This window comes from Lissotriton helveticus, chromosome 7 (assembly GCF_964261635.1).
Source record: "Lissotriton helveticus chromosome 7, aLisHel1.1, whole genome shotgun sequence".
Taxonomy (NCBI): domain Eukaryota; kingdom Metazoa; phylum Chordata; class Amphibia; order Caudata; family Salamandridae; genus Lissotriton; species Lissotriton helveticus.
The window spans coordinates 638,833,689-638,849,552 of record NC_136068.1 but is presented as its reverse complement, the minus strand read 5'-3'; the positions used below and the strand labels follow the sequence as shown (position 1 = coordinate 638,849,552).

General features: G+C 39.8%; 1 protein-coding gene across 1 annotated transcript in view; it reads right to left on the bottom strand.

Moving 5' to 3' along the window:
• The window catches only part of MMP25 (matrix metallopeptidase 25), a 165,874-nt gene extending 150,350 nt beyond the window's left edge, over nt 1-15,524 (bottom strand). The window contains exon 1 of the mRNA XM_078652888.1: nt 14,882-15,524. Coding sequence (XP_078509014.1) covers nt 14,882-14,965 — 84 coding nt within the window. The 5' untranslated portion in view covers nt 14,966-15,524. The remainder of the gene's footprint in view (nt 1-14,881) is intronic.
• Between the last annotated feature and the right edge of the window lie 340 nt (nt 15,525-15,864).

Below are 15,864 nucleotides of genomic sequence, written 5' to 3'. Positions count from 1 at the left end.
GATAAGTAAGTAACAGCAACTCAACACCTCTCTAACACACTTCACCACTCAACAAGTATCCAACTCAGCACTGCAGCTGACCCCAGCCTTCTGAAAAGAGGCCACAGTGGATACCACAAAAAAAGAAGAAGAAGCAGGTAGGATCACGATTAGGAAAGAATGTATAAAAAGAGAAAGAGTGGATAATCCTTGAAAAAGTAACCAAAACTTGTTGAATGGATATCAACATAGACCAGAGGACCAGAAAACGGTAACTGGACATAATATCGACTACATAATATCGAATGGACAAAATATCGACGGAAAAATATCGACATTAACAAAATATCGACTATAGGAATATCGTTGAAAAAAATATCGACTGCAAAAATGACCCAAAAATATCGAATACAAAAATATCGACTTAAAAATATCGACTAGACAAAATATCGAAATATAGTGAAAGTAAAAAATATCGAGAAAATGTTAGAAAATATTGATTTTATAAAATAATATATATATAATATATAAATAAATAGTACCAAATGTTTAGGAGCGGGTTGTGGGTTTATAGGGGAATAGGGTGGGAAGTAATTTAATAATAATTAATTAGTTAATATATGTGTGGTAATTGTTTTAATTAGATTTTAATTGGTAATTAATTAATATTAATTAGTTAATTGTTTAATTGATTAATTAGCATATAATTTAATTGATTAATTGATTAATTGATTATTAATAATTAATATTTTTTAAAAAAAATTGTATATGATTTTCATTGATACATTGGTTATTAATTAATAATAATTAGTGATTTATTGTATTAAGAATTAGTATATTATTTACATTTATTAATTGCTAACACATTAATTATAATTAGTTAATGATGTAATTAATATATTGCATATCATTTAAATAAATTAATTGGTAATTAATTTATAATAATGACTTAATTACATTAATTGTATACATTTAAATGTAATGTGTTAATTAATGTTGATGTTAATTAATTAATTGGAATTAAACAATATTAATTAATCTAAATTATTATTATAGCTAATGTGATAATATATTTTATAATAGTTTTTTGAAAAATAATTGTTTTTTATATATTTATGTTTAATGTTGTGTTCATTATTATTTATAGTGTTCTGGCTTAGTTTCATAGTTTTTGTTATAGGTTAATTGTTTAGGGTTCTGGGTAATTTTGGTAGTCGTGAGTGAAGGTGTATTTAGTGGGATTTGGGAAATTTTTAAGTTTGTGGGTAAATGGGTATTTTTGAGGTTGAGGGTCAGTTTTCTGTTCTTGTGTAAAGGGCTATTTGTAGAGTTCAGGGTCAGTTTTCAGTTTGTGGGTAAAGGGGTATTTGTAGGGGCCAGGGTCAGTTTTCAGTTTGTGGGTAAAGGAGTTTTTTGGAGGTTCAGGGTTAGTTTTCAGGTTGTGGGTGTAGGGGTATTTGTAGGGTTCAGGGTCAGTTTTCAGTTTGTGGGTAAAGGGGTATTTGTAGGGTTCAGGGTCAGTTTTCAGTTTGTGGGAAAAGGAGTATTTGTAGGGTTCAGGGTCAGTTTTCAGTTTGTGGGTGAAGGGCTATTTGTAGGGTTCAGGGTCAGTTTTCAGTTTGTGGGTAAAGGGGTATTTGTAGTGTTCAGGTCAGTTTTCAGTTTGTGGGTGTAGGGGTATTTGTAGGGGTCAGGGTCAGTTTTCAGTTTGTTGGGAAAGGAGTATTTGTAGGGTTCAGGGTCAGTTTTCAGTTTGTGGGTGTAGGGGTATTTGTAGGGTTCAGGGTCAGTTTTCAGTTTGTGGGTAAAGGGGTATTTGTAGGGTTCAGGGTCAGTTTTCAGTTTGTGGGAAAAGGAGTATTTGTAGGGTTCAGGGTCAGTTTTCAGTTTGTGGGTGAAGGGCTATTTGTAGGGTTCAGGGTCAGTTTTCAGTTTGTGGGTAAAGGGGTATTTGTAGTGTTCAGGGTTAGTTTTCAGTTTGTGGGTAAAGGGGTATTTGTAGGGTTCTGGGTCAGTTTTCAGTTTGTTGGGAAAGGAGTATTTGTAGGGTTCAGGGTCAGTTTTCAGTTTGTGGGTGTAGGGGTATTTGTAGGGTTCAGGGTCAGTTTTCAGTTTGTTGGGAAAGGAGTATTTGTAGGGTTCAGGGTCAGTTTTCAGTTTGTGGTTGTAGGGGTATTTGTAGGGTTCAGGGTCAGTTTTCAGTTTGTGGGTAAAGGGGTATTTGTAGAGTTCAGGGTCAGTTTTCAGTTTGTTGGGAAAGGAGTATTTGTAGGGTTCAGGGTCAGTTTTCAGTTTGTTGGGAAAGGAGTATTTGTAGGGTTCAGGGTCAGTTTTTAGTTTGTGGGTAAAGGGGTATTTGTAGGGTTCAGGGTCAGTTTTCAGTTTGTGGGTAAAGGAGTATTTGTAGGGTTCTGGGTCAGTTTTTAGTTTGTGGGTAAAGGGGTATTTGTAGGGTTCAGGGTCAGTTTTCAGTTTGTGGGTAAAGGGGTATTTGTAGGGTTCAGGGTCAGTTTTCAGTTTGTGGGTGTAGGGGTATTTGTAGGGTTCAGGGTCAGTTTTCAGTTTGTTGGGAAAGGAGTATTTGTAGGGTTCAGGGTCAGTTTTCAGTTTGTGGTTGTAGGGGTATTTGTAGGGTTCAGGGTCAGTTTTCAGTTTGTGGGTAAAGGGGTATTTGTAGAGTTCAGGGTCAGTTTTCAGTTTGTTGGGAAAGGAGTATTTGTAGGGTTCAGGGTCAGTTTTCAGTTTGTCGGGAAAGGAGTATTTGTAGGGTTCAGGGTCAGTTTTTAGTTTGTGGGTAAAGGGGTATTTGTAGGGTTCAGGGTCAGTTTTCAGTTTGTGGGTAAAGGAGTATTTGTAGGGTTCTGGGTCAGTTTTTAGTTTGTGGGTAAAGGGGTATTTGTAGGGTTCAGGGTCAGTTTTCAGTTTGTGGGTAAAGGGGTATTTGTAGGGTTCAGGGTCAGTTTTCAGTTTGTGGGTAAAGGGGTATTTGTAGGGTTTAGGGTCAGTTTTCAGTTTTTTGATAAAGGGGTATTTGTAGGGTTCTGGGTCAGTTTTGGCCTTTAGGGTCAAGGGGTCTTTTTAGTGTTTTGGGACAGTTTTGGGTATTTTAGAGTGCTGATGTATAGTTTAACTTAACAGTGATACATTAAATTTATTACACGAAAATAGATATTATTATAACTTTACATTAGTACACTTTATTTAGATAAAAACAATTTATGTATTAGCATGTTTCCAGACAGTAGCTAGAGTGGAGTTGGAATTCTAATTATTAATTGGTTGGTGTCCAGCACCATCAGTAATATTACCAACACTGGAGTTGGATTAATAAAAATACATTGGTTAGTCTCCACCACATTTTATGGTATTACCTTGAGTGTAGTAGGAATAGTAAAATAATTTTTGCTAGTGTCCTGCAGCTTCTATGATTTTAGATTGACTGGAGTAGTAACAATACATATAAAATTGGTCAGTGTGCAGCACATTTGTATACATTTGTTCATTACTGTATTTTAATAATAAAAAATTATGCAACATAGATGTTTTCAAATTAGTTTATTAAACATTTTTTAATTTTTTTATTGTGTACTACAATAAAATCAAAAACAAATATAACATCACATTTTTTTTTACTTTTATTATTCACACAATAACATCTTTACATTTATATACATGTGGTCAATGTAAACAATAATTTGGATTACTAGATTCTTTCAGTAAATTTTGCATATTCCCATCAGTCATTTACAATTTAAAGTATTTATATAGAAATACATTAAACAATGATTTGTTATATATTTCTTACATTAATATTTAATAATGTTAATATTAAATATTAATATAATAAAATATATAATACATATTTCTTTTTAACAAGTAACATGACTATTATTACATTTCTTAGGATAAATTGAAATACCAAAATAAATTTTCTTGGTGTATATTTCACACAATGTTGTTTTTACATAAAACATATAAATCGCTTTGGTTGTAAAGTTTATAATTGTATAGGGAAACAATATGTTTAATTATAATATCTGGTATTTATCAAATATTAGTAAAGCAATTATATAATTTTGTTATAATTAGAAATAATTATATAATCTTTTTTTACTAATTAATAAAAATAATAATTATTTTAATAATTATTATTATTATTAATTAATAAACATAAACATTCATTGATTATTAACAAAAATATATATATTCACAGATAAAATAGAGACTTTTTTCAGGCCATTCTTTATATACTAAATGGTTCTACTTGTTATATTAATAACAATAAATAAGTTATATTATTTATCATTATTAATTATTCCCATAAACATTTATAATGTTTTATAAAAATTATACACAAAATTATTCATATAAATATACAGAATAACTAAATATTTACATCTTTTATTCAAAGTTTTACATAATTATTTTATATTATTAATATATAATACATATTATATATTAATTTATATTAAATATATTATTTTTTGTTAATAAAGGAAAATTGTCATGAGTATAGTGTATTAATTTGTTACATTATACATGTGTATGTATTATATATTTTTTATTTCACATTGTTTATTCTATTATCCTTTTACACAAATGGGTTAAGGGGACTACTTTTTTACCGCGTAAGGTTATTGCGCTCCATTCAGGACTGGAGAAGCTCGCGGTTGGGAGTTGCTTCGCGTGGAGAGAGGTAAGGTTATTTTTTAATACAAATTATAAGTAAGTGGTCATGTTTGAGGGTGTAATCAAACTCTGTAGTGTTTTTTGGTGTATGTATTATTAGTTTAAGTAGCGTTTGGGTGAAAAGTCTGCGTTATAGATGTGTCGTGCTTTTTTTCCTTCAAGTCTAATTTTAAGTGTTCGGAAATGTCTTCTTACATGGTTAATGTTAATTGTTAGTATATTTACAAATGTGAAGGGGGTATTTGTGGGTGGCTTTCGTTATGTATGTTATTTTACAGGTTTCGGTTCCTCGCATGAAAACTACATGGAAGGAAGCGTGTTTTTTAACGGAGAAACAAATGTTTAAGTTATTAAGCTTATATTTTGACTTTTATCTCCTATTTTTCGTGTTTGCCTGGAGCGTTTTTTTCACTTTTTAAACCTTTTTCGGGTTTTTTGGAGGGTTTCGAATCGGATTGATACTTTGATATGCGTGACCGTTTTTTTAAAATTGTGTGTATATAACTTTAAATCCTAACGTGTACACACTACTGTTTTCGGGATTTCCTGGAGCGTTTTTTTACGTTTTACAATTTATTTTCGGGTTTTTGAGGGTTTCCCATATTGGAATAGTAAGATATTGGATTGGATTGTATGGATTGATTTTTCCTTGATTGCGTCTCTCAATTCCAAAAATTGTAAGTATTTATTTTACAATTTTGATTGGGTGGGAAATGTCGATTTCTAATGTTATGTGTATGTTATAAAAAATTATAAACATTGCATATTTGTTACGAATTTTTTTACATATTTTTTAAAAGTTTGTCAAACAAATATGTTTTATTTATAATTCATTATATATGTTTATGACATGTGATTTTTATTAGTATTGTAAGAAGACATTCGTATATTTACTTGACATTTTTATAGAAGACTTTTTGCTATTATTGCCAGGTATTCTAAACCTCTAGTTGTAGGGTATAATGTGACTTGACTTTGAAGTAGTCGGAACATTTGTTGGGTTTGTTTAGTGAGTTTGGGCCCTATTTGTGACACTGATTGTTCCATTCTTAGTTCCTGATAGCTTTGTTCTTTTTTCAAAGCTTCAAGAAGGTTGTGGAATGTGGGTTTGCCTCTGTTTGTAGTTGCTTGGAAAGCATTATGCCACCCTTCAACACTGTTGTTGGTTTTCGCCTCTTGGTTTAAAGTACTGAGATAGACATTCCACCAAGGGATTTGGAATTTGGGCTGGCGTCGATGTCCTGATCTGTGCAACCTTCCCACCCAAGTGTCTTCAAAATAGTCTAGCAATGGTGTTAGCTTATCCTCATTCCTCTTATAATATGCGCTGTCAATTAATAAATTGTAATGTTCAGCAACATCTGTAACAGGGACGTAGGCCAGGGCTATTAACTTTTTAACTTGATAGGCAAAGGTGCTATCTGTAGAGTATAGTACACTTAAAGTAGATTTTTGGAGATGCCTCCATATACTCTGATTAAAATGATAATAGCAACCCTGGATTGCTGTGTGGGGAAATGTTCTCAAAATGCTATTTATCATAGCTAATTCGAAATCAATAATTATTTTTTCGGGAAAATAATTATTGATTTCCGTTTTGAGAACATTTAAAATTTCGGTGTAGGTTGTTTGCTGTTTGTTGGGTAGCAAACAGTAAATGAAAGGTATGTTAGAATGATGGTATAAACCGTGGATGGAATACAGTTGGTAAAAAGGTTTTGGGCAGGGTTTAAATGTTCCATCCATCATCCATTGGGGACACTGTTGGATTTTTCGTAAATTACTTGCAGTTGCAAACATAATTATTCTGTTTGTACTGCTTTCATTATCAAAAAGAATAAATTTATCTTTATTGTGTGTGATGGCCATTTCGGGTGAAATAATAATTTCTTCAAAACAAGTTGGGTTGGGTTGGGTTGTGCTAGTGAGTCGTTTGGTGCGTGCAATTGTGCGTTTCAGGGAATCAATAGAGGGTAGTTGCCCTGAAGCATGGTTAGGGATTTTTACCAGTTCTTTTTTAAGTATTTGGGTGGTGGGTTTGTCACTTTGTGTGCTAGCACTTTTAATACTTTCTAAGGCATCTCTAATTTCAATTTCGGTGACATTTGGGGGATGATTATGTTCTCTAGTAAATAGCACATTAGTTTCCTTGGTAGTGGCCCTCCCATAATATTTGTTGGAGTAATATTGTGTACACTTCCAAAAAACCTTTCTACCACTTTGTCTCTCCTGATTATACACATAACCCATGTAGCATAATAGCAATTTATTTTTCTGAGACATGACAAATTCTGCACCTTCAGTCATTTTGATTTACTTGTTCTAGGAAAGAGTAGAAAGAAACAAAATCAGTACACATGTTTTTACTTATGTGGTGCTAACATCATTAGTGATGCATTTATACTTACAGTTAATCAAAGTAGTAGTCACAGAAGCAGAAATGTCTTTTGAATGATGTTCTTGTATGTATGTCTTTATTTGCTGTTGGTATGAAAATATAGAAAAACAACGTTAATGTTTATATATAACAAACGTATTTCCTACTCAAAAGCAGTTGTCATTTTTGTCTACTAGTGCATTTGATGTAAACATTACATATACTTACTTGTTTAAATAGTAGAATAGTAGTAATTGCTGGAGTTCATCAATTTAGTACAGGTATGATCTGTAGAGTAGATAGAAGAAATAAAAGCAAAATATTATAATTTTAATACTGAACCGTTTGGAAATGTAACAGATTTAAACGTATACTAACTTCTAAATATGTCGTTTTCTTTGTTGTAGGTAGAATAGCTGTATGATGTATTCAGAATATCTGTAGAGGAAATATAAAATAGATAAGATGTTGTTAAGAACATAGACTGTGTTATTTTCGGCAGTTTTAGAGAAATGATAAATATACTTACATTTTTTACAAGGCGATTCTTCTATATTGGTATATTTTGTGTAGGATGTTTTCATATGATATGTAGAATAGATGTATGATGTTTTCTGAATATCTGTAGAGGCAATTTAAAATAAATAACATGGTGTTAAGAATATAGTTAGCGTTTTTTGTGCCCACATTTTAGCAAATAACAATTATACTTACATTTTTCTGAAGGGTATTTTTGTGTTTTGCTATAGTTGATCTTGGATTTTTCAAATGATCTATAGGGAAGATGTAAAAAGCAAGATATGTTGTTTAAAAATGTGCATTAATGAAATTGGCCGTTTTATAACAAACACATCTATACTTACATGTGTAATTAGGTTAGTTTTATCGTTTTTGCTGTAGAAATAGCACCATTTCTGTATATCTGTAAATATAATGTCAATGAAAAATAAATACTCTTGTAAATTAGTGTTTAAACAAAGCAGTTGGTGTGTAACAGAGAATTATTATATACTTACTATCTGATTTTGCACATGAAGAAATATGACCATGTAATAGGAATTGTGTTGGAGTAGTTTCTGTCAGAAAAGTAGGAAGACATGAAAATAAAATAAGTCTAAGAGTTAGGAGATGTAAGGAAAATAGTGCACTTCTAATGTAGTTTTCTACTAAAATGCTGTGTTACTTACTTGATTAATTAGCTAGTAAGCTGGATCTTTAAAGATGTTTATTCTGCAACAAAATCTTCAAAGTGTTGGCATCTACTTTCCAGATAGGTAGCAGCAACAAATGGTAGAATGCATGTAGCCCTTTTATAGTATATGTGTTATGTGTGCTTTGATTTGATTGGTTGTAGGATGTAAGGAAGCATAGTATAGGCTAGTTTGAATTTTTTTAAGTTAATTGGAGTGTTTGTTGATGTGAGAATGGTGGTATGTGGTTGTTCCCGCATTAAAGCAGGTTCGTGTTTAAATGAAATATATTTATATGTGAAAATAAGTAATGAAAATGTTAGTTAAATGCAAAGAATAATAGAAAATGATAAAATGCATGTAATAGAATGTATAGTAAATGTGGATTAATAGTAATTTTATGTAAGAAACAGGTATTATATGTGAAAAGTTTTTTTTACTGAGAAATGACTTTTATTGATGATAAAGATGGTATTTTAGAAAGAAAAGTGTGCAAACATGAACTCGATATTATTTTTTTAACGATATTGTGGTAGTCTATATTTTTGTAGTCGATATTTTTGTAGTGTTAGGGCTAATTTCATGTCCAACGATATAATTGTAGTCGATATTTTTTTAAGCGATATTTATGTATTCGATATAGTTAGTACTCGATATTTTTTACTCGATATTTTTGTAGTTTGTGTAATAAGTATAGTAAGTCGATATTTTTGTTGTCGATAATTTGTCAACGATATTTTGGTAAGTCGATAATGTGTCCGTCGATAATATTTCAGTGATCCCCAGAAAACATGACTCTGGGAAATCGATACGGGTAACACTGGAACGGCGGGAAGAAACCGAGGCAGGTAGAACAATAGTTTGAGGATATAAGACCAAACAAAATGTGAGAAAGGAACTAGGAGCTTGGCTGAGCCACAGCTAATTTTCATATCCAAGGAATACTCCCAAAAGAGTAGTCTAGCTTGAGTTACAGCAGAGGAAAACATAAATAAAGGAAAGCAATACGTTACACTGCACATCAGCCACCTGCACAACCGAGCACCCAAGTAGGAAAGTGCAGTTCACCATGCTGCACAGTACAGGAGCCATCAAGACTATAAGCAATAAACTACACCTTCATAATGGACATTTCAAAAACGGATGTCCGGAGCCCCCACAGAAACAACCCAAACATACACCAATTCTACACAGGTTTGGATGGCAGTTTGCAAGACCATCCACTCCCCAGGATCTCAACCTCATGAAAAACCCAAAACCCACTCCACGCCACATTCACTCATCAGCCCCGTAGTGGAAGACAGTCCCAGCCACTCTGAGTAAATTCACCAAAGCTGCACCAAAAGGAAGAGGACAGGTGATTGGCAGATGTACTATATAAACACCCCCAAAACACAGCAGGAATAACTGAGAATGAATACCAAAAAGAAGAAAAGATCTTAAGAGTAGTGCAGCAATTCTGATAGTATTTTTTTTCTGGGACAGGCCTTCTTATGGGATTCTCTGTGGCACAGCAGCACTATAGGTACTAGTACAGTGTTGAAAAGTGATATTCCTCAAAGCACTGAATTTATGATGATATGTTTATTGCTAGGGTACACTGTGTCATATAGCCACTACGTGTCTGCTTTCCATCTTTTGGTTAGGGAAATAATGTGATGTAATAGTCCCCTGCCTAGTTCATCATTCAGGGACTATCAAGAAGCTTACCCGAGCTGCATACGTTGAAAAGTCCTGGCAACTGTGTCAGAGCACCTGTATTAGGGCCTGTGCTCCTTATGGCTCTCCACCTGAGCACGGGACCCTTCCTTGAATCTTCCGCCACCAGGTTGGTGAGCATCTTGGGGTCTGGCCACTACAGGGAAGCACCAGGACTCCAGTCCTGCTCATTGCAATCAGTTGGTGTGCTGGAATCTACCTTGCCCTGCCCGGCTGCGGACAAGTGGACCCATTGACCATGACCAGATCCTTCTGTGAACCCATAAGTGACCAAGTACCTCCCTGGCCTGCCTACTCTCGGTCCTGCTGACACACTGCGATTGGACATTACCAGAGGACTATTTCCCATAGATGTATTGCTCCATTCTAGATGGAGACACCTTTGTATTGTGATTGGTGGAAAGGGATACCAGCATCCGCCAGAGCACGTGCCTGTGTTTTATGCTTAAGTGAACACTGAACATTTTCAGAATTGATATCCAAGAGGCATCTTTCTTTAGCTGTCTCATCAGCCTCATGTTTTATAAAAAAAATAAACATAATGAAAATACCTAACATATATATATATACATGCTGAGGCCTTTGGTCAGTCCTCTAAAAACCATTGGCCTGTTCATGTGTCATTCAAACTTTGCTTCAGCCCACAACTAGAGTCAAGCTAGCCTGACTAATGAGGGGTGAAACCCCGAAACCGGCCCTAGGATGCTTGTTTCCAGTTCAGAGAGGACCTGGTCTGGCAGTTAGGGCTGGACTGTTCCCATAGGGAACAGGGTCAAGACTGATTTGCATATGGCTGGGTTTTAAACTGTAATGGCAAGGGAAGCAAAAAAAAATATGCTTGATTTAGGCGCAGATCTCTGTACTGGGCTGAATGTTTGACATTGTTTATACTTTTATGATCTATAGTGATCGCAATAACGTCTATGATGATTATGGTTTGACATTGTTCAACATTCTGTCCATCAATTGTTCTTTTCACGCCTGCCCACCTTGGCACAGAACATGGGGTAATGGGTCAGCTCGCTTTATCCCCTGGCTGTCTTACACGGTGAGGGGTGACTTCAATGTGCTTCTAAAGTTGAGTTAAGGATGCTGAGAAGCTCAGCTTTGTTTCTGGCACTGGGCAGGCCTGGCCTCCTGGGCCGAAAAGTACCTTGTGTTAGAGGCAGGCACACTCTTGCCACGAATTACACATAAAACCACTGTGAAGCCAATCCACAGCCCCTCATCTTTCCAAAGCCTTTGCCTCCCTCTAGAGCCCTAACATCCCTCCCTTGAACGAGCGTTTCTCTACAGTCGTATCCTGCCCCGACATTTTTCCACAGTCTTGGGTTTCAACCCGTCCCAGGCAGAACCCGTTCTCTAGAGCCACAGGCTCCGTCTGCTCCAGCATCCCGCCACAGGGCCTCAAGATCCGGAGCTCAACGTTCTCCATAGCTCCGCACCACCCAGCATTTCAAGGCCTTCTCTATGCTCACTCCACGCCCCAGCGACCGCCACTGATAGCCCGTCACAGGCCAGGCATCACTCCATGGACGGAGGAGCTCTTTAGTCTTACCGCTATCTTCGCTCCAGCGCCCCCTCCCTCCGAACCCAGCGGCACCAGTAACTTCCCAGAGCCACCGCATCCAGCCACAGCCCCAGCAAGTGCCTGGAGCCTCTACTCTCCACCCTAGGTGGACCTCTCCACAGTCCGTGCCTTTGTACTCCACACATTCACTTCTCCACAGCCTGCGCCCCTCCATAGCCCTAACTGCTCTCCTCCGCTCCAGCACCTCTCCACAGACTCAGTATCATCCCGCCGACATGTATCAGGCTCTTTCTCCATATGGCGTCTGCACAGCACTAGCACTTGCGCCAACTCACGCCTCCTTTCTCAGTCCCGCACCTCTCCACAGCCCGAGCACCTAACAACAGCACGCGGCGTCCACCGTTGTCACACTTCCACAGCCCCTGCCTGTCCTCGACCACAGCACCTCTTCACAGCCCTGCGTCTCTCCACAGCCAGGGTTGGATTGGGATCAAAAAGCGGCCCGGCACCCCCCCAAAAAAAGTGGCCTACATTTGCGTATTGCCTTTTCACAAAACACTGCTTGAGTAAAGTTTTATGAAAAGAAAGGGGGTGGGGGCATGTTTTATTAACTTCAATAAATAATTTTTGTACGTGGGCACTATTTGCACTTTTTTATATTAATTTTGTCTACTCACTCTTTTAAGAACCATATGTGTTGTATGTAACCATGATTGACTTTGTAATTATTGAGATGTTTTTAATATGAAATGTGTAATGTTGTGTACTTTTATGGATTGCAATATATCCGAAATAAAGTCAATTTATTATTATTATTATTATTAACTTCAATTAGATAAAATAAAGATGCACAGATTAGTTCACACTCCTGAGCAACACATGAATGCAAGTGAGACCACTTTTGCTCAGACCTCTTCCCCGCTGAATCAGCATACATTAATGGGCCGGCCCAGCGAGAGAAAGGGAGTGATACCTCTGCCCATCTGTCTCTAGAAAGGCCACTCAGGCACCCACGGGGACGCTGGCGGCATCCTAACTGCACAGACAGCCCCCAGGCTGTCCAAAAAAGCAGCCCACAGCTAGAACTCGGCTACCGGCCCTTCGGCCATTTCCCAAGGGCCCAGTTTACCAATCTGACCCTGTCTGCAGCCCACACCCAGCCTCAGCCCCACCCATCCTCTCTGACACCACAGCACATCTCCACAGCCCCCCTGCCTCTTCATAACCCCTCGCTCCCCACACATAATTTGATCAGGTGGTTGCTGGGAGGGGCCACCAGCACTTATTTTTGGGGACCAGCACTTATTTTTCCCCATCAGGTATTTACTGAGGGCATGAGAAGGAAAAACACGCACTTGGGAAAGACAGAGAAAGACAAAAACAAAAGACTTTCACAAAGGGAGAAAGCAAGAACCTGTAAAAGAACAATTAATGGACAGAATGCAGAACAATGTCATACATTCACTCCAGTACAGAGATCTGGGCCTAGATCGATCTTTTTTTTTTTGCTCCCTATGCTATTCTAGTTTCAATTCAGTCATCTGCAAATCAGTCTTGACCCTGTTCCCCATGGGAACAAACCAGCCCTAACTCCAGTGGTGGGCGGAAGTACAGTTTGAATGAGTGGCATGGTGAGCAAAAGAACGATGGATTAAACCCAGATCTTTGTGTGTGGGGTTAATGTTTGCATTGTTCAGCATTCCGTCCATCACTTATCCCTTTTGCATTTGTAGCCCTAAGTGGGACTGGTATGACCAGAGGTCGGTCCGTTGCTCGCTGTGCCACTGGATTCAAGCTAGCCTGGCTGATGAGGGGTGATACCCAAAAAACGGTCTCCAGGGAGGACCTGGTTTGGTAGTTCTGGCTGGACTGTTCCCATGAGGAGCATGGGCATCCTTTCACAAATTAAGCACTGCCTGCACCACAGCACTCGTCCACAGTCCTGCCCAGACACAGCCCCAAGCATCCTCTCCTCCGACACACCCCTTCACTGCCCCACCCCCTCTCTTGGCTGTAGTGAGCGCCTCTCCCGCTGGTAATGGCTTCTATTTCTGGAGCACTCACTGATGCGCGCGCTCTGCCCCGGGCCTTCCGCTGCCCTTAATGCACCTCCCTCCGGGCAAGAGACTCCTCCATCCCTGGCAACGGCATCGGCCTCTGCGGGGGAGGCAGCGTCCGTGACATGACGCCCCCTCCCCTCCTACACCCCCGGGGATCCGCAGGCCTCTGGGAGTGGGGAGACCCCTTGTCCCCCCACTTCAAGCAAAGTCTCCCTGGAACTTGGAAGCTGCAGCTGGGCCGTGTCAGGGGTCCCTGGCAGCTGCGGGGGCGCTGGCGAGCGAACACACAGCCCCTTTCTGTCCACCCACCCTCGTCTCCTCAGCCCACGGCACCTGTTCCAGTCCATGCCTCGGCTGCATTTTTTTCTTGATTTGTATTTTTCTTTTGTCCTTTTCCTTTCTTGGGCGCCCTGCCTCCACCCCCTCCTTGGCGAGTCCTGGATCGTGGAACTCCCGAATCCTCGCCCCCGGCCAGCTAGGGGGCTCTGATCCAGGCCCCCGCTGCAGACCCCACTAACTACACACGGTGACCACTCCTTTACATCTCACAATGACCATCACGCACAGATGATAGGAGCAAAGTCCATCCCAGCACCCCCCCGTCATTTCTCTCCCCACCCTATGCATGTTCAGGACCAAAAACGTTAAACAAAATATCAGGTTGGACGGGACATCCCAGTGCAGGAAGCAACTAAACTGACCATGAACAACCAAAAAAGGGACCCGTGGAGCTGCTCAAAACTAGCAGTTTACAGAAAACCATAAACGCGCGCCACTCTCCCACTTCTCCATTCATCACCCCGCTAAGGGCTGTCCACAACACCACAGCCTCACCTCGGAGGTCACACACCCCACACAGGATCGAAAGAAAGATGACAGCCTTCCACCACTCACCCTACGCGGTGTGGCGTGCTACCCACTGAGGCAAGCGCCTCAACGCCCCACATAGCGTTAGTAAGCGCTATGTAAATGCTGCAATACAAGGCAAACAAGGAACAAAACATCGGCCTGCTACCCCGCTCAAAAGTGCATACATGCTGCACCCCTCTGTCTCATGCTCCCTACTCTTCTTATCTTATGTGGCCCTTTCCCACAGTGGTACCATCATGAAGTCCCGGCGCGCACACAATCTCCCTCTCAGCGACCATCCATGCTGACAGAGAACAGTATAGCGCTGCAATGACATTACTAAGGCCTCGCAGAGCTGTCTGACTGAAAGTGTCTTTCTTGTACATGCACATCCCCGTCCACCTTCTCACATCCTTTCTTTCACTTTCTTTCTCCATCACTTCGCCACCTCCCCAAGCGTCCCTCAACCCTCTCCCCGGGTACTCACCACTCCTCTCCCGATGTCCTGGGCTTTTGGGCGCCCCCAGCAGCCTCCGACGAGACATCCCAGTAAAGTCCAGAAACGCAGCATAACGCACGGCGGGGTGGTTGGTCCAGGGCAGCAGGGAGAGGTGTAAGGGAGAAAGTGCAGAAGGTCACACGTATGGTGGGTAAATTGAGGAGCGGCAGGTATTGAGTAGGCGAGATGCGCGCAGGGAAGGTGTTAGCGTGAGATGTGCATGCGTCGTGATGTTCAGGGATTTACCGGGGTAAAATGGCTTGGGTGAGTTGTGCGCGTTAAACGTGCGTGAAATAAAGGGAGCGCGAGGTGTGCAGTATTTAAGATACACAGGAGATGTACAGGGGGTTAGGTACATAGGTGATTTGCGGGCGCGAGATGTGTGCAGGAGTGCAGGAGAGAGGTGTCTAAATAGACTGTGCAGGAACGGTGTGGGCCACGGGTGAGATATGCGATAGGTAAGTTTTGCAGGAGGTGGCGTACTGGCAAGAGATGGTCGATGCACAGCAGGGCTGTGCAGGAGGGCAGACGCTCGAGGGGGATAGGGTATGCAGGAGGAAGATGAACGGGGCAGCTTTAAAGGAGGGTGGTATTGCACTCCCAGCAGCGGTTGCAGCCTCACTGCACACACGCACAGCATCCGCCGTCAAGAAGCCTTCCCGCACTGACCCAACCCCTCCCCTCCCCCATCCGGCCACTCCCGGCTTGTGCCAAGCAGCTGATGTTTGATTGAGAGGCATTACTGCGGGGGATAGCGAGGCATGCCAGGGGTTAATGCACTGGTCGGGGGGATCTGCGTGTCCCTGCAGGTTACAGTTTTTAATCGCAGGAAGACAGTTCAGTGGGTTAACGCGCCCGCGGCAGAGAGCGTGAATAATTAACATGTTTAACCAACTAAAACCAATCACTCTATTGTTCGATTCCCCTCTGCCTTCCCTGTCGTCCTTTAACATTAACCTATTTATTTATTT